At 40.4% G+C, this 22,742-nt stretch overlaps 1 protein-coding gene across 2 annotated transcripts; it reads left to right on the top strand.

Annotated features, from left to right (window-relative positions):
* The first annotated feature begins 1,932 nt into the window (after positions 1-1,932).
* PPIL6 (peptidylprolyl isomerase like 6) lies at positions 1,933-18,482 on the top strand. 2 transcript variants are annotated; one of them, XM_070733329.1, is made up of 8 exons: positions 1,933-2,141; positions 5,534-5,629; positions 6,204-6,392; positions 12,206-12,268; positions 13,926-14,073; positions 15,555-15,611; positions 16,869-17,004; positions 18,243-18,482. In XM_070733329.1, the coding sequence occupies exons 1-8, from the start codon at positions 2,022-2,024 to the stop codon at positions 18,352-18,354; spliced, it is 921 nt and encodes a 306-aa protein (XP_070589430.1). In that variant the 5' UTR covers positions 1,933-2,021; the 3' UTR covers positions 18,355-18,482. The 2 variants fall into 2 exon arrangements, with proteins under 2 accessions (XP_070589430.1, XP_070589431.1); XM_070733330.1 differs by lacking the exon at positions 12,206-12,268 and having other exon boundaries at positions 1,953-2,141.
* The last annotated feature ends 4,260 nt before the right edge of the window (positions 18,483-22,742 follow it).

Genomic DNA, 22,742 nt, shown 5'->3' with positions numbered 1-22,742 from the left:
GGCTTATCTGCCAGTATTTACGTTAATATTTTAAAAAGTATTTAAAATAAAAAAGTTTACCCATATACCCTATATATACCCACTGATAAACCTATCTGTAGATAAGCAGATCTCCAAAAATACCATGAAAAACGTGATTCAGCTTATTTGAGAGTACAGTATATAAGATATTTTGTTCCTGTATATGCTACACTGGAGAAGTGGTGCCTTTCCAAATATTAGTTCCTTACTTAAATGTAACAATGGGTGCTGGGCCTATGAAAAAATTATTGAGCCTGTATTCTAGTATTTCATTATCCCAGACTATTTGTCAAGTCGACTAAACTCATAAAGCAATGTGTCATTTCATAATCACATGCAGTCAATGATTGGCCTAATTTGGGTATATAACATAATTAAATACATAATAAGGTTATCATGTTTTCTCAATTATTAACTTTCAGCTCTGTCCTTATGTATGTGACAATCCATGATGTTCCTATCAGCAGAGGTTAAATACGGCAAGAATTAATCGGTTTAACTAATCAAAGAACAAAGAAATTGGCCTTTGGCAAAACCCATCACCAACCCAAAAGGACTTTGTTATTATCGAGATTTTAATCAGATGTTATTGTCATCTGTGTAAATTAATCCTACAAGGCATCACTAATCAATATGTACTATTTAAATAATTTCCTGAAAAACACAAATGTATAGGCAAGAAAAGTATTAATGTTGGTTTCTTCTCAGTGGAGTATCCAAAGGGGTTCAAACCCACCTCTGCCGTCAGGCATGGGGGAATTGAGACATCTCCCCCAGGCTTATATAGTTTTATGCATGGTATGCTTGTGTTGTATGTTTTTAAATAATGGGGTTTTTAGATATTTTTTAAAAAATTACTAGATTTGTTCATTGTACACTGTTTTATTATTGTTGTGAGCCGCCCCGAGTCTACGGAGAGGGACGGCATACAAATCTAATAAATAAATAATCACAACTCAACCTGTTCACTGAGCCAACACATCACTATTTCGTGTTCATTGGAAAATCAACATTTTGGGGTGGATAGTAAGAACTAGTTGTCAGATTTAAATGTGCCTCCAAACTGACCAGTTGAGTCAGTTTTTTTCAATCTTGGGCCTAGAAAGTTTAGAACTAAGACGCCTTAAACAAGATCTAAGTATTGCCCACAAGATCATATGCTGCAACGTCCTGCCTGTCGGCGACTACTTCAGCTTCAACCACAACAACACAAGAGCACACAACAGATTTAAACTTAATATTAACCGCTCCAAACTTGACTGTAAAAAATATGACTTCAGTCACCGAGTTGTCGAAGCATGGAACTCATTACCGGACTCCATAGTGTCATCCCCAAACCCCCAACACTTTACCCTTAGATTATCTACGGTTGACCTATCCACATTCCTAAGAGGTCAGTAAAGGGCGAGTAGAAGTGCACTAGAATGCCTTCCGTCCCCTGTCCTATTGCTCTCCTATATCTCCTATTCCTTTCTTCTATTCCTATATCTCTTATTCTATTCTTTCATTGATATGTTCTATTACCTTCTTTTCTATTATTTCTTAGATATATTTTACTATGGGTATCTCCTCTATAACCTTCATCATGTATTTTATTATGTGAATATAGATATATACCCACTGAAACCCTCATTGTGTATTGGACAAACAAACAAACAAATAAATAAATAAATGTTGCATAAAGCAGTGTTTCCCAACCTTGGCAACTTGAAGATATCTGGACTTCAACTCCCAGAATTCCCCAGCCAGCATGCTGGCTGGGGAATTCTGGGAGTTGAAGTCCAAATATCTTCAAGTTGCCAAGGTTGGGAAACACTGGCATAAAGGGAAAGTCTACTGACAATCAATTCCTGGCTGGCAGAAGTCCAAGCTGGAGAGAATGGTAGCGCCTGATTGGAGTTGCCATGGCGAGGGCTTTCTGTTGATTTTTCTCCTGCTGCTGCTTGAGAAGAAGTGAGGCGGCTGAAAAGCGAAGAGAAGAGGAAACAACTTTGTGGGCAATGTGGCCGAAGAACCCGTGTGCTCCGGACCCATGTATTCAGAACATAAAGCTTCAAGAAGTGGAGGTGGTGGGCCTGCTCACCGAGCCATCCTTTCACATGGCAGCACACGCAATGGAGGTAATTCCCAGGGCCCAGCTTCTTCTTGCGATAGATCCACTGCTCACATCTTGGGGGACTGCTTCCCTTTCCCTCGTTGCTCTTTGTGTTGATAATGTTGCCCCTGAGCTCTTCAGACCGCAAACGTGGCAGCATTGCAGAACAGAATTGTCGGTTGAGCTCAAGATTTAAATGTGGTATAAGAAGTAATGGATGGAAAGTTAGTTAAAGAGAGATCCAACTAAAAGGAGAAATGTTCTGACAGAACAGTTGATCAATGGAATAGTTTGCCTCCTGGAGTTGTAAGCATAGTTCCCTCTAAGCTGAGCAGTGAGCAATGGCTCACTTAAAAATCATCATCAACTCAGAGTTTTTCAAACCTGCCCAGAAGCCGAGAGGGAAAGAGTGCTGCCCAGTCCCGAAGGGACTGCTGCTCAGACACTATACTTTTCCGCGCCCCCCCCCCAAAAAAATTAGAGGGAACACTGGTTGTAAGTGGTCGATCCCTTGAGGTTTTCCAAAATAGACTGGACAACCATTTGACCAGGATGATGTAAGATGTCTTGCCTTGATAAGGCTGGACTAGAAGACCTCTGAGGTTTCTTCCAGGCCTATGATTCTACCTTCAATTCTGTCAGTACGCAGTTATGAGATAGGATTTTTTAAGTTTTGTAACTTTGCAAAAATAATGCCCCTGATAAACTGCCCATTCCTATGTCCCTCCTGCCTTTTGTAGCAGCTAATGAACTTATAAAATAAATAAGTATAAGATAAATTTCTTTCAGTTAGGTAGAAATAAAACTGTCATTTCTTTCATGGTGGAGAAAAACTATCCCCAACTTGACTTTTTTCAAATGTTTAGTTCAGATGTTTAGTTGGAAATCTCTGCAGATGTAGAGATGTGGAGAATGTCAGTCTAGGAGGGAATTACAGGTGAAACTCAAAAAATTAGAATATCATCCAAAAGTTTATTTATTTCAGTAATGCAACTTAAAAGGTAAAAGGTAATGAGAGAGACTCATTATCGCACCTCTGAAAAGTATAAGCATGCATATGTATTCAGAACTTGGGTTGGGCCTCTTTTTTGAAGCGTGGAACTCATTACCTGACTCAGTAGTGTCAACCCCTAACCCCCAACATTTTTCCTTTAGACTATCCACGATTGACCTCTCCAGGTTCCTTAGAGGTCAGTAAGGGGCGTGCATAAGTGCACCAGTGTGCCTTCCGTCCCCTGTCCAATTGTCTCTCCTTATCTCATTTATCTTTTCTTCCTTTCAAATATGTTTACCTATACTTTTATATCTTTTCTTCTATTCTTTTATTTATTTATATTATTACATATCTCTTCTCTTCAATGTGTATTATGTATTGGACTAAATAAATAAAATAAATAAAAATAAAAAATTACTGCCTCGATGCGGTGTGGCATGGAAACTATCAGCCTGTGGCACTGCTGAGGTGTTATGGAAGACCAGGATGCTTCAGTAGCGGCCTTTAGCTCTTCTGCACTGTTCAGTCTCATGTCTCCCATCTTTCTCTTGGCAATGCCCCATAGATTGTGGAAAGTTTTGCATCTCATTTGGAAACCAAGGACCCAGAGCATGGAGGAAGAATGGAGAGGCACACACAGCAAGTTGCTTGAAGTCCAGTGTGAAGTTTCCACAGTCTGTATTGATTTGGGGAACCATGCCATCTGCTGGTATTGGCCCACTGTGCTTCATTAAGTCCAGGGTCAATGCAACTGTCTATCAGGAGATTTTGGAGCACTTCATGCTTCCTTCTGCAGACGAGCTTTATGGGGATGCTGACTTCAATTTTCCAGCAGGGCTTGGCACCTGCCCGCACTGCCAAAAGCACCAAAACCTAGTTCAATGGCCATGAGATTACTGTGCTTAATTGACCAGCAAACTAGCCAGACCCGAATCTCATAGAGAATCTATGGGGCACTGGCAAGAGAAAGATGAGAGACATCAGACCGAACAATGCAGAAGAGCTGAAGACTGCTATTGAAGCATCCTGGTCTTCCATAACACCACATTGAGGCAGTAATTTCTGCAAAATGGGCCCAAACCAAGTACTGAGTACATATGCATGCTTATACTTTTCAGAGGTCCAATATTGTCCTATGTACAATCCTTGTTCTATTAATCGCATGTAATATTCTAATTTTCTAAGATGGTGGAGCTGTATTGCAATCACCACAATTATGGCAAATTACGGTTTGAACTATCTTGCTTTGCAGGTAATGAGCCTCTCTCATATATTACGTTTCACCTTTCAACTTGCATTACTGAAATAAATGAACTTTTGCACAATATTCTAATTTTTTCCAGTTTTACCTGTACATCTGTACAAAAAATACTCAAAAGGTAAATATTTATTCTTAGTATTCAAGCAGCCATATGAAAGCTGTTTCTCCTAGGCCACTTCATGTCAACTCACACATTATTATGAAAAACCAAAAATTAATTAGATGGGTAGATTAAAAGGGTGTTAACCAATTAAACCCACTGAGGGAATGCCTTCTTCATTGACTGTGGAAGAGGTATCAATCTTATAACTTTCATCTTATAGTGAGCCTCGTTGGCACAGTGGTTAGAGTGCAGTACTGCAAGCTACTTCTGCTGATCAACTGCTATGAGCAGTTTGGCAGATCGAATCTCAGTAGGCTCAAGGTTGACTCAGCCTTCCATCCTTCCAAGGTCTGTAATATGAGGACCCAGATTGTTGGGGCAATATGCTGATTCTCTGTAAACCATTTAGAGAGGGCTATAAAACACTGAGAAGTGGTATATAAATCTAAAATCTAAATGCTCTCTCCTTTAAAGAGTTGGGAGGGCTACAAGGAAAAGGAAGTAGGGATGGAGGAGAGCTACTATGAACAAAATGGCTAACCCAAAGGAAAGCAATTAAAATTTGACATTTATTACTAATTCCCAAGAATAGATTTTTCTGTGAAAGCTTATTGATCTTTATTCAGATACGTTCTGATGCTACATCATAAATATCTGTCAGTTCATTGACATACCGGTACTTCCTAGATTATGAGATACAATGAAATATATTGTTGAGAGAGATAGAAGCTCACTAAGGACCATTTAGTTGAACTGATGCTTGATGAAACACAAATGTCTTGACTTGCAAGTCTCATTGCTACTACTCCGTTGCTTAAACCGTTTTTAGCCATTTTACTCTTGAATAATAAATGCAGAAGAAATTGACATCATTATCACGACATATGACATGCAAGTAGAGTTGTATAAATTCCTCTCTCATAGGCAATTTCAAAATATTGTTACTTAAGTAACTTATATGATTGGTGACATGGTTATAATGGTTATGTGTATTTTAGAAGCACCTTTATAAAATATAAAACATATCTCAGTCTTTAAAACTCTTCTCTTCATATTTAGACCCTTAGGAGAAATTTCCCCACCAAGATAGCTGAGCCTAAAGTAGTTCCTTTATTGCAGTTTGCATGGGATGAATATCTACAAGAAAAAAGGAAGGTATATTTTAATTTCTGGCTATATTTTTACTATATGCTTATCTATAGTTAATATTATAGTTTTATTATTCCAGTTTCAAAGTTGAACTGCAAAGTAATTACACTGATTGGTTTGTACAACATGGGACTAAAGTATAATTGTCTAATTTCTGATTGTGTGACTTCTATTTCCAAATTAGGACAAATTAGCCTAAATTAAGGAGAAGTGGTTTGAGGTTTAACAGTATCCCATATTATATTAAATTATGATTTGTTGAATAAACCACAATTGACAAACGCCTTATTCTGTGCTTTGTTGTAAGCACAATAAAACGCGCCAGAAAGAACAATTTATGTCTTAGTATGATGCATTGACCAGTGAATCTGCAGTTAAAGAAACAGAAAGAGGGGCTAGAAATTAAATGATAAATAGCAAATCCTGATCAACTTATAATGCTTTCAAACTTGAATCTTTTAGCAAAAACTTATCATTAACTTTTCAGATCTATTCTTAATTTTATCATCAATGTAAAATGCTTAGTGATTTTATATGATAGGTGTATCCTTAATATTGCCACTTTGTTTTCTTATCGCAGGAACTGAGAGGTGAAGCATGGGCATATCCATCCAATGTGATGTGTTTTATTAACGGCCAGCTTCTTGGAGATGAGAAAATGCTGTTGAAGTGGGCTTATGATGTTTGGGAGTATAAAGACTTTAAGCCTACAGCACTTTATGAAGCAATTACATCAGATTTCCTCACAAAATACTTAAAAGCCAAAAAGGTGACATTTGGGTTTTAAGAAGTATCATTGATGGCTATACGATATTTGTAGTTTACATAAAACCAGCGGTGGGTTGCTCTTGGTTCGGACCAGTTTTTAGAATTGGTAGCGCCAGCAATGGAAGACTCCGCCCACCCGCCCAAGATGCTTCTGTGCAAGCATGCACACAAACCAGTGGCAAAGTATTTTTCCACCCACCACTGCATAAAACCCTATGAAATTCATTTTTTTCATTTTATAAAGCTGAAAAGTCTTTGGAAAATTAACAGTAACCATTAGAATTTCAATTAATAGATTTCTCCCTTTTTTGTTTTGCTCCAGTCTTTATTTTTGTGACATTTAAATCACATAAACCTTACTAAACACTACCTTAAAATCAGAGATTTAAATCCCTCGTTTCTTGGTATCATGCATTACAGAGCAACACCAAAAATAACTTCTGATATTTATGGCTGTCCAAAATCCCACCCTCCAGGAAAATCCAAACAATTCTCACAAATAATCTAAAATGAATTGCTAGGATTGCTAGCAAGGCTATAGCAGCATCCTTTTAAAATTGAAATATTGAATGCATCTATGTGGGAGGCCATAGTATATTTCATTGTCAGTGATGCTGAAGCCATGGTAAGCCAGCTTGTAACCCCAGGGCCATCACTGGCTGCATGACTCAAGCCAGTAATACTTACTTAGTTTTCCTATACAGTGATCCCCCGAGTTTCGTGATCTCGATCTTCGCGAAACGCTATATCGCGATTTTAAAAAAAATATTAATTAAAAAAAAAAACCACTTCCGCGTTTGGCTTCGGGAGTCAGCTGGGAAGCGGCGCGGCTGTTTTAAAAGGTCGCCGCCGGCATGGGGGGCTTCCCAGCACCCCCCCAAACCCGGGTTGGGGGTTCGGGGGGGTGCTGGGAAGCCCCCCATGCTGGCGGCGACCTTTTAAAACAGCCACGCGGCTTCCCAACTGAGTCCTGAAGCCAAACGCCAAAGGCGAACTTCCGCGTTTGGCTTCAGGACTCAGTTGGGAAGCCGCGCGGCTGTTTTAAAAGGTCGCCGCCGGCATGGGGGGCTTCCCAGCACCCCCCAAACCCGGGTTGGGGGTTCGGGGGGGTGCTGGGAAGCCCCCCATGCCGGCGGCGACCTTTTAAAACAGCCGCGCCGCTTCCCAGCTGAGTCCTGAAGCCAAACGCCAAAGGCGAACTTCCGCGTTTGGCTTCAGGACTCAGTTGGGAAGCCGCGCGGCTGTTTTAAAAGGTCGCCGCCGGCATGGGGGGCTTCCCAGCACCCCCCCAAACCCGGGTTGGGGGTTCGGGGGGGTGCTGGGAAGCCCCCCATGCCGGCGGCGACCTTTTAAAACAGCCGTGCGGCTTCCCAACTGAGTCCTAAAGCCAAATGCCAAAGGCAAACTTCCGCGTTTGGCTTTAGGACTCAGTTGGGAAGCCGCGCGGCTGTTTTAAAAGGTCGCCGCCAGCATGGGGAGCTTCCCAGCACCCCCCAAACCCGGGTTGGGGGTTCGGGGGGGTGCTGGGAAGCCCCCCATGCCGGCGGCGACCTTTTAAAACAGCCGCGCGGCTTCCCAGCTGAGTCCTGAAGCCAAACGCGGAAGTTTGCCTTTGGCGTTTGGCTTCAGGACTCAGCTGGGAAGCCGCGCGGCTGTTTTAAAAGGTCGCCGCCGGCATGGGGGGCTTCCCAGCACCCCCCCAAACCCCCAACCTGGGTCTTCCCGGCCGCCCACGCAAAGGGGAAACCCCGGCTCCTCGCTGATGCCCGCCGCTCGTCCGCCCGCCAGCAAGAGGGGAAGACCCAGGGAAGGTTCCTTCGGCCGCCCAACAGCTGATCTGCTCGGTAGCGCAGCAGCAGCAAGGAGCCAAATCGGGGTTTCCCCTTTGCGTGGGCGGCGGGGAACGCAAACTCCACCATCTGCGCATGCGCGGCCATGGGAAAAAGGGCGCGCATGCGCAGATGGTGTTTTTACTTCCGCAACCCTACATTGCGAAAAATCGATTATCGCAAGGGGTCTGGGAACGGAACCCTCGCGATAATAGAGGGATCACTGTATATAGATATAGATAGATGTAGATGTAGATGTAGATAATAATAATAATAATAATAATAATAATAATAATAATAATAATTTATTAAACTTGTATGCCGCCTCTCTCTGAAAACCCGGGGCAGCTCACAACAACAATAAAACAATATAGAACAAATCTAATAATTAAAACTGTAACTAAAACCCATTATCTTAAAAACAATCGATACTACACAATCATATCCACTCATAACTTTAATGGTCAGAAAAGGGGATACATTAGTTACCCCATGCCTGGCAACATAGATAGATCTTCAAGTTCTTGCGAAAGGCAAGGAGGGTGGGAGCAGTTCGAATCTCCAGGGGGAATTGATTTGAGAGGGCTGGGGTCGCCACAGAGAAGGCTCTTCCCCTAGCCCCAACCAGATGACATTGTTTGGTTGACGGGACCTGGAGAAGGCCAACTCTGTGGGACCTAATTGACCGCTGGGATGTATGTGGCAGAAGGCGGTCCTGTAAGTATTCTGGTCCAATGCCATGTAGGGCTTTATAGGTCATCACCAACACTTTGAATTGTGTCCAGAAACTAATCAGCAACCAATGTAGGCCACAGAGTGTTGATGAAACATGGGTTTATCTGGGAAGACCCATGACTCCTTGCGCGGCCGCATTCTGCACGATCTGGAGTTTCCGAACACTCTTCAGAGGCAGCCCCATGTAGAGAGCATTGCAGTAGTCGAACCTTGAGGTGATAAGGGCATGAGCGACTGTGAGCAGGGACTCCCTGTCCAAATAGAGCCGCAACTGGTGCACCAGGCGAACCTGGGTAAACGCCCTCCTCACCACAGCCGAAAGGTGATGTAGATATAGATATATAGATGTATAGATATAGATATGGTTGTTTTTCTGTCGAAATGTTCACATATCAGCAAAAATAAACTTTAAGCCTGGAGCATTTAAACTCCCAGAATTCCCCAGCCAGCTTAGCTGAAGTCCTCCAGGATTAAAATTATCAAGGTTGCAGACCTCAGGTTCAGAGCACAGTCTGAATGCTTGTAAGGGCTGAGCTTGGAGGAACCAGCAGTTCCAAGGCAAATAACAACTCTCCTATTAACATCTTTCAGCTGCTTCTCCAGGCCAGTGTTTCCCAACCTTGGCAACTTGAAGGTATCTGGACTTCAACTCCCAGAATTCCCCAGCCAGCAAATGCTGGCTAGGGAATTCTGGGAGTTGAAGTCCAGATATCTTCAAGTTGCCAAGGTTGGGAAACACTGCTTTAGGCCATATGACACTGGCCAATATCAGGAATTCAGAAGAACAAAAAGCCTACAAGTTGCAGCATAGCTGCATCTGAAGGCTGTGAATTCCTTGCACAGCTGTGAGTAAACAAATAATTTAGTTTAGGGCTTAACTAGCATAAAGATTCTAGTATATCCATGTCACATGTGAAAGTTTTCTGCGAAATCAAGCCAAGTGTTTAATAAGGGTGAAGTGTCTGGAATGCTGCTAATGCAAAAATTGACAATGTACATGATATAAAAGTTTTGGTGTAGCTCAGATCTGGGATGGGAAATAAATGTTTGGCACTTTACCTTAAAAGGCTTGTTGAATCGACTACATTCTCAGTCCATTTTGGGAATAAAATGATCTCAAAAGGTCACAAACAAAAGTCTGCTCCCATAATCTGAAAAATGGCTTGTAGGATACAGGAGATCACTCACTAAAAGTTCAGTTTATCTTGTAAAAACTGTTTTGATCTCAGGCTTAACACCGCTAAAATAGAAGTGGTATAATGAAGCTGGAAATAATTTTATTCTAATCATTCAAAAAGGAAGGTGGTTTTTTAAAAAAAAACATATTTTCGGTACCATTTTCTCTAATTTACATTAATACATACGTTTAAAAAAATACATTGTTGCCTTCAGACAATTTCAACTGTGGCGCGTGTATTTTCAATATCCTGGTTTATGTGGTGATTTTCATTCCATTCAGTTTTTATTTATCACTAAATTTATACACCACCTACTTCCCTATCCAAAACTATCCATTTACTTCACTGAGCTCCATCTAGTCCTTCATAGAACCCTTTCTAAAGCTTTGATGCACCCAGTAATGGGCAGCCAAAATTTTTACTGCCACACTGTGGGTGTGGCTTATTTTGTGGGTGTGGCTTGATGGTTGTGTGACTGGGTAGGAGTGGCTTGCCAGCCATGTGACTAGGTGGGAGTGGCTTGGCCGATCATCATTGTTCAAGTGAACTGTTAAGTCCTCGACTTACAACCTCACCAGTGTCGCTCTCTGGGGTGGACAATTTGCTTAGTGTTTCCCACACTCTCCTTCCTGGGTCGCCCCCTGCCTCAGGCTGGGTAGCTAGGCGAACGGGTGCCGCCCCGAGTCTTCGGAGAGGGGCGGCATACAAATCTAAGTAATAAAATAAATAAAATAAATCAGCTGTTGAGAAAAGAGGGGGGAGGGAATGGGCCCCCTGCAACTCCTGTGGGTGCTGGTCTCCCTGCCGCTTTCCGAGAAGGAGGAAGAGGATGGGATAGTCAGCTGGAGCTGGGCACACAGCTTCATTTCCGCCAGTGGAATTGCTTTCCACCCCGTCCTGCCTGCTGCCCACCCCTGGGTGCACCCTTCCCAGCAGAGGTTCAGTAACAATGAAGAAGTGGAGAACTTGGGGATGACTAGGAATTGCCTACCTAATGTAAATCTCATCTCCTTGCTTAAATTTCACAGATACAGTGGTACCTCATCTTATGAACGCCTCTTCTAACGAACTTTTCAAGATACGAACCCGGTGTTTAAGATTTTTTTGCCTCTTCTTCCGAACTATTTTCACCTTACGAACCCAAGCAGCTGCTGCTGGGATGAAGGGGTTTCTTTCCCCCCTCTTTTTTGAAGAAAGAAAAGGGAGGGGCTACTTGGAGTAGGAAACATTTTGCAGAGAACAACGTGCTTGCAAAGGAACTGAAAGGGTGTCTTTTTAAGAAAGAAAAGGGAGGAGGGAGGGGCAGCTTGGGAGAGGAAAAAGTTTGCAGAGAACAACCTGCTTGCAAAGGAACTGAAACGGTATCTTTTTAAGAAAGAAAAGGGAGGAGGGAGGGGCAGTTTGGGGGGGGGAAATTTTGCAGAGAACAACGTGCTTGCAAAGGAACTGAAACGGTGTCTTTTGAAGAAAGAAAAGGGAGGGGCGCCCCCCTTGCCTTTCTTCCTTCCCACTCACCCTTTAGCCTAGCCTTGCTTCTTCCACCCGCCCCCTTTAGCTGCTCCTCCTTGCCCTCTGTTCTCCTCCCTTCTAAAGTTTGGGATTTTCCTGAAGGATTTGCACGCATTATTTGCTTTTACATTGATTCCTATGGGAAACATTGTTTCATCTTACGAACTTTTCACCTTACGAACCTCCTCCTGGAACCAATTAAGTTCATATGATGAGGTACCACTGTACATTGTTCTGTATATTCTCAGTTCACATTTGATCTAAGATGAACCCTGAGCCTCTACTATTAACATGTACCCTGGAATGTATTCCAGACACATCCGTACAATATCTGAGTTCTTTAAAAGTGTAGTTGATGATTACTAATCAAATCTCCTAACTAACAATAAAATATTGACAAGCCATAGCTTCAGAGAAATGCTGGTGAAATTGACTACTTACTGGAATTTGACCCTTTACCTTCTGAAGCATGACTCAAGAGTCAGAATGAAGCAATCTTTATCCAATGATTCATTCACTGGGTTCTACTTTAACCACAGGGTTTGGTTTCTTTATCTTGGCAGCATATATTTGTTTTCATGGAAATAGCAATTGAGGAAGTTTCGATTGGAAAATTGCTCCTTGAGGTAAGTTGCCCAAGGAAAAGACAAACAATCCTTGTTTTTTATCTTGTAGATGGAAGCAAATACACTTAGGTTTTAAAATTGTTACTTAAACACTTAGGGTCCAGTTCCTAATGTGAGATCAATGACACATTACAACATGGACAGAAGTTGGAGAATGACTGCTTATCAGAATTATTTGGGTGACAATGCAACAGGGTGTACAACATTTCTGGTCTCTTGAGATTTAAATTTTGTGGCTTCGCCTTGGTCAAATATTGATTTGGTCAGTCAGTTTTATTTTAAAATACCCTGCTCAAAAAAATAAAGGGAACACTTAAACAACACAATGTAACTCCAAGTAAGTCAAACTTCTGTGAAATCAAACTGTCCACTTAGGAAGCAACACTGATTGACAATCAATTTCACATGCTGTTGTGCAGATTCAACTTTGTACAGAACAAAGTATTCAGTGGGAATATTTCATTCATTCAGATCTAGGATGGGTTATTGAGCGTTCCCTTTATTTTTTTTGAGCAGTATATTTTTTGAGGCCCACTAATGGGTGTATAGTTGTAATGTGGCCTCCCTCCGTCCCTCTCTCTCTCTCTCTCTCTCCCTCTCCCCCTCTCTCTCCCCCTCTCTCCCTCTCTCTCTCTTTCCCCCTCTCTCCCTCTCTCTCTCTTTCCCTCTCCCAGTCTCTCCCTCTCTCTCTCCCTCTCCCACTCTCTCCCTCTCTCTCTCTCTTTCCCTCTCTCTCCCTCTCTCCCTCTCTTCCTCTCTCTCTCTCTCCCTCTCTCTCCCTCTCTCTCTCCACACCAAGGGGTGAAATGCTCCTGGTTCACTCGCAAAGGGAGCACAAGGCTCTGCCCACCTGCCCAAATGCTGCCATTTGGATTATTTTACCATATGCACATGTACAGAACACTTTGCACATGTACAGAGGGTAAAAGAGCCCAAATGGCAGCATCCGGGTAAATGGGCGGATCCTCACGCTCCCTTTGCGACTAGCTCTCTCCAGGCATGAGCAAACTGGGAACATTTCATCTCTGGTGCACACACATTGAATTTCTGCATTGTGACCTTGTGAACATTTCCAAGAGATTCATGGTAAATGTATAATATGCTATTGCAACATGCAAATACTCAAATTAATCAGTTATCATTAAACGTGGAAACTAAATCTGTCCAATCCCTCTCTTAAAACTTAATCCAAAAGCTCTTTAGGCGAAAAGGAATTTAATTGCCCCCTGAAACATAGCTGAAAAATTGGCAGGAGAATCCGCTGGCAAGGGACAGGTGTTCCAGAAGAGAAGCAACATCATAGACAAGGGCTGTTAGCTTTATTGCTTTATTGGTTGGCTGAGATGAGTGAAATGATAATGAGCAGTTGGACTGAGGCAGAAAAATAATTCTATGTCGCCATAAAATAATAGATCAGATAACAGTAGGAGCATTCAGACCTCAATCTCTGAATCATGTTTCTTTGTTCCCATTTAAAAATGCATTGCCTTTTTTCGTGAGGATAAAACACTCATTTTAAAAAGATATCAGAATCTTTGATAAAATACCTGGAATATACATAATTAATCGTGATCCACATAAATGAATGTAATGTTTCTTTTCCTACTGGCCTCAGGAACTGAGCTTCTGAAAATTTCCATATTCTTCTATTGTTCAGCTCTATTCTGATATCTGCCCCAGAACGTGCCATAATTTCAAGTGTTTATGTACAGGAGAGAAAGGGACCTCTGAGTCTGGATTGGCACTCACTTACAAGGACTCAATTTTTCATCGCATTGTAAAAAATGGCTGGATACAAGGAGGAGGTATGTACTGAAATTTGTTCAGAGTGAAGTATGGGACAGGTTTGGTATACTACCTAGCATGTGTTCTGTCGAGGTCTCTGGTAGAATCCTCCCGAAAATTCACAGATAAAATTTCAGACACACACACGTTTGAAAATTCAAAACAATGTTCTTTATACCAAAAATCCAAATAAACTAAGCCCTCTTTTTGTATAGCAAAGAGCACTCGTCTCCAAACAAACTGGTAATTTGTACAAGTCCCTTATCAGTTCTGAGATACTTAGCTTGCATCTGTGAGGCAATTCACAGTCCTTCTTCTTTCACAAAGTGAAACACACTTTGCTCTGGTTTAGTTTCAAAGCGGGGAAAAATCAGTACACAAAGGTCAAAGTCAGCAAGGCAGGCACGAAACACAACGATCAGATAATCCTCCACAATGGCCAAACCCACAGGCTGGTATTTATAGCAGCCTCCCTAATTACCACAGCCCCACCCAACCACAGGTGGCCTCATTTTCTTTGATAATAATCTCTCAGTTGTTGTTACCTATGCATCGCTCTCCGCATGCGTGGCTGTATCATTAACTCTTGCTCCGAATCCAAGGAGGAGCTAGATAATTGGTCTCCTTCTGAGCTGTCTGCCACACACCTCCTCCTCCCTGTCACTCATGTCTTCTTGGTCAGAGGAGCCTTCATCAGCAGATTCCACCGGGAGCAAAGCAGGCCTGCGGCATCTGGATGTCTCCCCCACATCCACAGTCCTTGGGGCAGAAGCTGGGCCAGAGCTAACCACAACAGCATGTGAGAGTGTTCTTTTGCCCCATCACCATAATAAAACCAAACCTTTAGATAACAATTATACTTTTAGATAATCACATGTCAGTAGATTGAAAAAAAGCATGGAAGAAAAACAAAACGTGAAGGAATTTTTACACAAAATTTAAATGTAATATAAATTTAACTGGATGGAAACCTTTTATTCAGGTAGAAACAAGCCTAAATATAGAATACTCATTATGTATTTGACATAAAGATGTTTGGGGCTTTCTCTTACAATAAAATATGGGATTTTGTGGTCCTCTGACTGCTACTGAATTTTGCTTCCCAGGAACCGAAGCAAATATGACCAATCCTAGATGTCAAGAGATATATTTTAGCAACAACTGTAATATTGTGAGTTCCCTATTGTGCAGGATCTGTTAATAATAACCATTAAACTAACTCTTCCCAATGTCATGAAATTTATAAAGGCTTCTCAAGCATGTATATGTATTAAAGTTCTAGACAACCATTTCAGTAAGAACTATTATAATTACCCATAGATAATCTGTAAAATATTCATTTACATATAATTTTGTGCTTTTGTTTGTTTCTTTTTCTGATATTTTTCCTAAATTTGCTTAAAGACAAAAAAATTACAAATCAGAATATTATATACAGCAGTGTCGTTTAAAATTCTGTTTTCTGATATAAAAAAATAACATTTTTTCATAATGTACATAGATATAAATGGCGGAAGAGGAAATGGAGGCGAATCGATACATGGACCTGTGTTTGAAGGTAGAAGTATTTTCTTAAACAAAGCTGGCCCTACATAAATAACAGATTTCCTAAATATCATAGGCTATGATTATATCCTAAATGTAAAAAATTATCTTCTAAGAGAAACAGAATTGAAAGAAAGAGTGTAAAAATAGTGTTATGGAGATATTAAAGCTCTTACTTTAATCACTTTCCACTTCCACTTCTTCATAACTGAGCTCAAGAAATTCAAAAAGCAGTTTAGGTTTCATATATTCCAAATTCTCGATAGGTCACAAGGTGTTTGATTTTCGGCCATCATCATCAGGAGAGGTAAAGATATAAAAGAGGTTGATAAGCATGAATAGAGTATTTCCTAGGAACCACAGAGCAACCCACTGTCATGGTATGGAATAGTGGACAGCTTGATTTTGAGGTGGATTTGTGAATTCTATATAATAGGTATTCCTCATCTTTCTGTCTAAAATTGGGAATGATCAATACTGTTTTCTGGCTGCATTATAGGTATTACAATGAACTTAGGCTAGTGGACAAGCCAATATAACACTGGAAAAAGTAAATTAGTCGGCCATAGAGAACAGTGCTTACCCTATAGCCTTACTTGCAGGGAACCAAGGAGAGAATAAAGAGAAACCTGGTTTCATTCCCAAGCAGGAATTTAGGGCCAAACCAACTGTTTAGGGCCAAACCAACTCCCCCCAAATCAAATGATTTGATCCATGTCACCTGAGAGGTAAACTGCTCCTTCTGGTGTCCATAATGAAGACATCTCAGAGATGCTCGGCAAAAACAAGGCATGTCTACATGCACTATAATTCCACTCCAATGGGGAGTAAAACCATACTTCGGTCTTCGGAGAGGGGTGGCATACAAATGTAAATAATAATAATAATAATAATAATAATAATAATAATAATAATAATCATCATCATCATCATCATCATCCAGCATAGTGATCTCGTTTGCTGTGTTATACTGACATAATAATAATAATATACAGAAAAAAGTGGGAACTATGTATTGTGGTGCTGATTGTGATGAAGGACCAGGGAAAGAGGGCTATTAAAAGGGAATCAACAGCCTCTCAGCCTCTTTTGCAAGAACTGGAAAGACTTAGAAAATGACCTCTGACTAATAACTAATGAAAATGACTAATGACTAATGAAAATGACTAATCAAGACTTTTTAAAACTTGTGCAGGTTAATTCAATGGGGATAAAGAGATATCCACATATGCACAGCACGTCTATATATTGCTTATTGTACTGTTTTTAGATGAAAATTTTGCAGTTAGCCATGATAAGAGAGGGGTTCTTGGAATGGTCAACAAAGGACGTCACACCAACGGGTCCCAATTCTATATCACGTTACAACCTGCACCATATCTGGATACCAAATATGTGGCTTTTGGGTATGTGTAAAATGTCACACTGGTTATCCCAAGTTTAAATGTTGTAAATGAAACATGGGAACATTTTTTTCTTTTCTTTTTTTTTCTTTTTAAAAATGTTTCTTTCCTACCTTTCTTCTATCATGGAACTCAAAGCAATATTAGTGGGAAGATCCACTGAAATGTGGTAACTGCATTATTCTATCTTGTGGATCCTCCCAACAATCCAGCAGGCAAAACATCTTTTTAGCTTCCTGGAAGATCTTCAGGACTGGCTGTTTTTCCAGGCACTGGGGCAGAGTGATAAGTGCTAGTGAAGGATTTAGGGGTAGTGATTTCTGACAGTCTCAAAATGGGTGAACAGTGCAGTCAGGCGGTAGGGAAAGCAAGTAGGATGCTTGGCTGCATAGCTAGAGGTATAACAAGCAGGAAGAAGGAGATTATGATCCCGCTATATAGAGTGCTGGTGAGACCACATTTGGAATACTGTGTTCAGTTCTGGAGACCTCACCTACAAAAAGATATTGACAAAATTTAACGGGTCCAAAGACGGGCTACAAGAATGGTGGAAGGTCTTAAGCATAAAACGTATCAGGAAAGACTTAATGAACTCAATCTGTAAAGTCTGGAGGACAGAAGGAAAAGGGGGGACATGATCGAAACATTTAAATATGTTAAAGGGTTAAATAAGGTCCAGGAGGAAAGTGTTTTTAATAGGAAAGTGAACACAAAAACAAGGGGACACAATCTGAAGTTAGTTGGGGGAAAGATCAAAAGCAACATGAGAAAATATTATTTTACTGAAAGAATAGTAGATCCTTGGAACAAACTTCCAGAGACATGTTTGGTAAATCCACAGTAACTGAATTTAAACATTCCTGGGATAAACATATATCCATCCTAAGATAAAATACAGGAAATAGTATAAGGGCAGACTAGATGGATCATGAGGTCTTTTTCTGCCGTTAGTCTTCTATGTTTCTATGTTTCTAGTGGGTAACTATTGCAGAATACTAGAAGATGGCTGGGGTACCAGATTTTCTAGTTCATTTTAGTTTTTCTTTCTATAAACCATATATGGCTTTTAATTTTATTGCTGCTAAGAGCAGCCTAGAGTTGTATTTTAAGATGCTTGGCCATAGATATCAAACGAACAAACAAACAAACAAACAGTACTCTTAAACTATGGCTTAATACCAATCCAACTGACATAAATTCCAAGGATTTACTTGGGTCTCTTTGTTTAATTATTATTTTAGACAGGTGATCGAGGGCTCACAAGTTCTCCGTGAACTGGAATTGACGGAGACATTCAATGAGAGACCAGTGCAAGAATGCAAAGTTATTAATTGTAATATTTTTCAGCCATGATTACTGTATGCTGTAGGTTTTAATTTTATTTTATTGTAGAGTGTAGCTCTGTTCTGATCGTATGGCTTGTAGCAGTTTTAAAAGTTGACAAATAAAAAATACTTTTTAATTTTTACAAAAGAATAAAAGCACGTATTGTCCTTTTCCTTTCCAAAGCAAAACACAGTCGTGTGAAAAAGAAAGTTGTCCCCATTTGAATTCTATGGCTATATGTCTGAGGACATATTAAAATCATCTGGTCCTTAGCAGTTCTTAAAGCTAGATAAAATACAGCTTCAGATGACCAACATCACATAACATATTATACCATGTCATCATTTATTTTACAAAAAGGAAGTCAAATTGAAGAAGCCAAGTGTGGAGCAATCATGTGATGTTTTGCTTAATGACGGTGCACTTAGTGATGGAGTTGCAATTAAAGCCATTAAGACATACCCTTGAATATTTTGAATATATAAGATGATAGCAGAGAGTTCCCTGCAGCTCTTTTCTGCTATCTAGTTATTAACTGGCTTCAGCCCAACTCTCATGGCTTTACCTTTCTGAGCAGTTTACATGTGTGTGCTGGGTGAGTGGATGGCTGCCTTCAAGTCAGTCTTGACTCTTGGTGACTGCCTAGTACAGTGATACCTTGTCTTACAAACTTAATTGGTTCCGGGACGAGGTTCTTAAGATGAAACGTTTGTAAGACGAAACAATGTTTCCCATAGGAATCAATGGAAAAGTGATTAATGCGTGCAAGCTCAAAATTCACCCCTTTTGCCAGCCGAAGCGCCCGTTTTTGAACCCCACCTCCAGATTTCCGTGTTTTTGCAATGCTGCAGGGGAATCCCAGCAGGGGAATCCCAGCAGTGCAAAAACGGGTGCTTTGCTGGCAATGGAAGTCCGGAGGTGGGGTTTCCCAGTGAAGGGAGCATCAGTGAAATCGCAGCATTGCAAAAACACCAAAGTCCTCAAAACCCCACCTCCAGACCTCTGTGTTTTTGCGATGCTGTGATTTCACTGAGGCTCCCCTCGCTGGGAAACCCCACATCTGGAATTCCGTTGCCAGCGAAGCGCCCGTTTTTGCGCTGCTGGGATTCCCCTGCAGCATCACAAAAACATGGAAGTCCAGAGGTGGGGGTTCCCATGGAGGGGAGCCTCAGGGGAATCCCAGCTTCGCTGGCAACGGAAGTCCGGAGGCGGGGCATTCCAGCAGCGGCGGTGGGTTTGTAAGGTGAAAATAGTTTGTAAGAAGAGGCAAAAAAATCTTAAACCCCAGGTTTGTATCTCGAAAAGTTTGTATGACGAGGCATTTGTAAGATGAGGTATCACTGTACAGGTAGAACTTCAAACTTGGCAACTTGTGGACTTCAAACTGCCAAAATTCTCCAGCCATCCTAGCTGGCTGGAGAATTCTGGGAGTTGAAGTCCACAAATCTTAAAGTTGCCAAGTTTGGGGACTCTGGCCTAGTTAAGTCCCTGCACCTTTCTTGGTGAGATTTTGGAAGTGGTTTACCATTCCCTCCTTCCTTCCTTGAGAGAATGACTGGCCCAAAATCATCACCCAGCTTTGTGCCTAAGGTAGAACTAGAATTCTAGAATGTCTCAGTTTCTAGCCTGAAGCCCTAATCACTACACAAAACTGCTTGGTGTGTCCTGTGGGTTGGTTTTTGTTTTTTAAGCGGCATACAAATCTAATAAATAATAATAATAATAATAATAATAATAATCATCATCATCAGCAGCAGCAGCAGCAGCAGCAGCAGCAACTAAATGTGAAGCTCTGAATGATATTATACTTTTAGAAGGAAATAAGGCACAATGAGGTACCAGTTTTGCCTTAGCATGAAAATCTGCATTATTATGTACTAGCCAAATGTTCATCACACTAACAAAGGATCCCTTTTATCACCTGGGAGACCCTAGCACCACTTCGGATCACCACAATACTGCTGGTCAAAGCACAACTTGCAAATTATTTATTTAGACCTTTTATGCAGTGCCCAACTCCAATAATGTGACTCTGGATTGTCAAAAATACAAAAGAGGAAAAGCACATACCACTAAAGGGAACTAAAATGTTTCAAGGGTGATCATAATTAAAAGGTATCTCTCCATTTTCGCATCTCAATCACTTGTATACCCAGCAAGCTATCATACAACATTGCATAGGATAGAGACAAACACAAAAAGAAAAGTCTATAATTCTTTCAAGATAGATAAAGTTTTGAATTTATGTTTTGGACTGTTGACTCAAGGGGAATAAACTATGGAGTTTGTTGTTTAATCACATGTTAGATTTTTAAGGATATCTACTAAAGACAAACATTTTATATTGACTGGTTCCTAATATGATTTGATTGTTTATTTGTATCCGGCTATCATCAAGTGTTCTACCTTGTTGATTCTTGATGAACTTATATTTTCACACTGAGAACCTATGTACCAAGACAAATCCCTTGGGTGTCCAATCACACTTGGCCAATAAAATTCTATTCTATTATGACAAAATAATTGATTAAACTGAATTTGAGTTATAAAATCTGTAAAACAGAGATCAAGATAGCTGAGGAATATACTGAGTAGTAACTAAGAAAATTGTGAAAGACTGATCTGAGATTCTAAAAAGAAATTTTCTAAGATGAGAGTTGCTCAAAGAGAATTAGATGTGTTTAACTGAACCTAAACAAATTCATTTGAATAGAATAGAATAGAATTTTATTGGCCAAGTGTGACTGGACACACAAGGAATTTGTCTTGGTGCATATGCTCTCAGCATACATAAAAGAGAAAGATACATTTATATGTGATTTTTAACTTGTGATAATGATGAGTCAATAGAAATATTATGGGTCAATCTCAAAGAAAGTTGTTCAAAAGGCATCTGGCCTGTCTTGGTTTATTTATTTATTTATTTTTATTGATTGATTGATTTTGTCCAATACACAATGAGGGTTTTAGTGGGTATACACATAGTAAAATACATAATGAAGGTTATAGAGGATATACTCATAGTAAAATATATCTAAGAAAGAATAGAAGAGAAGATATAGGAATAAAACATATCAATGAAAGAATAGAAGAGATATAGGAATAGAAAAAAGATATAAGATATAAGAGCAATAGGACAGGGGACGGAAGGCACTCTAGTGCACTTTTACTCGCCCCTTACTGACCTCTTAGGAATCTGGATAGTCAACCATGGATAATCTAAGGGTAAAGTGTTGGGGGTTTGGGGATGACACTATGGAGTTCCATGCTTCGGCAATTTGGTTACTGAAGTCGTATTTTTTACAGTCAAGTTTGGAGCGGTTAATATTAAGTTTAAATCTGCTGTGTGCTCTTGTTTTGTTGTGGTTGAAGCTTAAGTAGTCGCTGACAGGCAGGACGTTGCAGCATATGATCTTGTGGGCAATACTTAGATCATGTTTAAGGCGTCTTAGTTCTAAGCTTTCTTGGCCCAGGATTGAAAGTCTAGTCTGGTAGGGTATTCTGTTTCGAGTGGAGGAGTGAAGGGCTCGTCTGGTGAAGTATCTTTGGACATTTTCAAGGGTGTTAATGTCTGAGATGCAATATGGGTTCCAAACAGATGGGCTGTATTCGAGGATGTTTATTTTTTTTCCCTCTGAAGAAGTTTTCTGGACAAGGAAAGAAAGAAACCAGGAAATCCTATTGTCCAGTTGTCTTTTGAAAAACACTTTTGGGACAACATAATGTGGATAACACTCCAGACATTATGGTTTTTGTGTTATCATTCTTATCCAATAATGCTTCAGGATTGATACATTACAAATTACTGCCTCTTGGAGGATAATAACTGATATATTTCAATCTACAGGCATAAAGATACTCTTAGCATCTCTTCACTTTTCTGCCCAGGAACTCAAACCATGTGATCCTGTTCATCATGAAACCATCTTTCCAAGCAGTCTGTTTCCAGTGTCTTTTCCCCCACTTGGAACGGAACCCAAAAGGATATTTCTTCCAACAAGGTGATAGGGAATTGCCCCATATCTACAGCAACGATCCTTCTTAGGGAAAAGGCAGGCAGTAAAACCATCAGCCCAACCTGCTAAACCTGTTCAACCACTAGTTTTTAACTGTTCTTGTTAAAATGGGAGAGGGAGTAAAGGGATATATCAATTTAGCAATTTGTTTACTATAGATCTAGAAAAGAACTTTAAATATCTCTCTTATATAGCATGCTTATATTTGTAATCATCTGTATATCCAAAAGGCATTCAAGGCGGGTAAGGGTTCAGTGTCCCCCCCACATATAGGTAGTCTTTGACTTGCGACCATGAGCCCAAAAATTTGGTTAAGTGAGACATTTGTTAAGTGAGTTTTGCCCCATTTTATGAGCTTTCCTGCTACAATTGCTAAGTGAATCACTGCAATTGATAAGT

This window comes from Erythrolamprus reginae, chromosome 1 (genome assembly GCF_031021105.1).
Source record: "Erythrolamprus reginae isolate rEryReg1 chromosome 1, rEryReg1.hap1, whole genome shotgun sequence".
NCBI classification, from domain to species: domain Eukaryota; kingdom Metazoa; phylum Chordata; class Lepidosauria; order Squamata; family Dipsadidae; genus Erythrolamprus; species Erythrolamprus reginae.
The sequence above is the reverse complement of the archived record's forward strand: the minus strand, read 5'-3'. Positions and strand labels throughout refer to the sequence as shown.

Coding starts and splice junctions, on each gene's coding strand:
- PPIL6 (XM_070733329.1), top strand. CDS start 2,022: ATGTGGCCGAAGAACCCGTGTGCTCCGGACCCATGTATTCAGAACATA. Junction 12,269..13,925: donor TTGGAAAATTGCTCCTTGAG/GTAAGTTGCCCA, acceptor TCTATTGTTCAG/CTCTATTCTGATATCTGCCC. Junction 14,074..15,554: donor TGGCTGGATACAAGGAGGAG/GTATGTACTGAA, acceptor TAATGTACATAG/ATATAAATGGCGGAAGAGGA.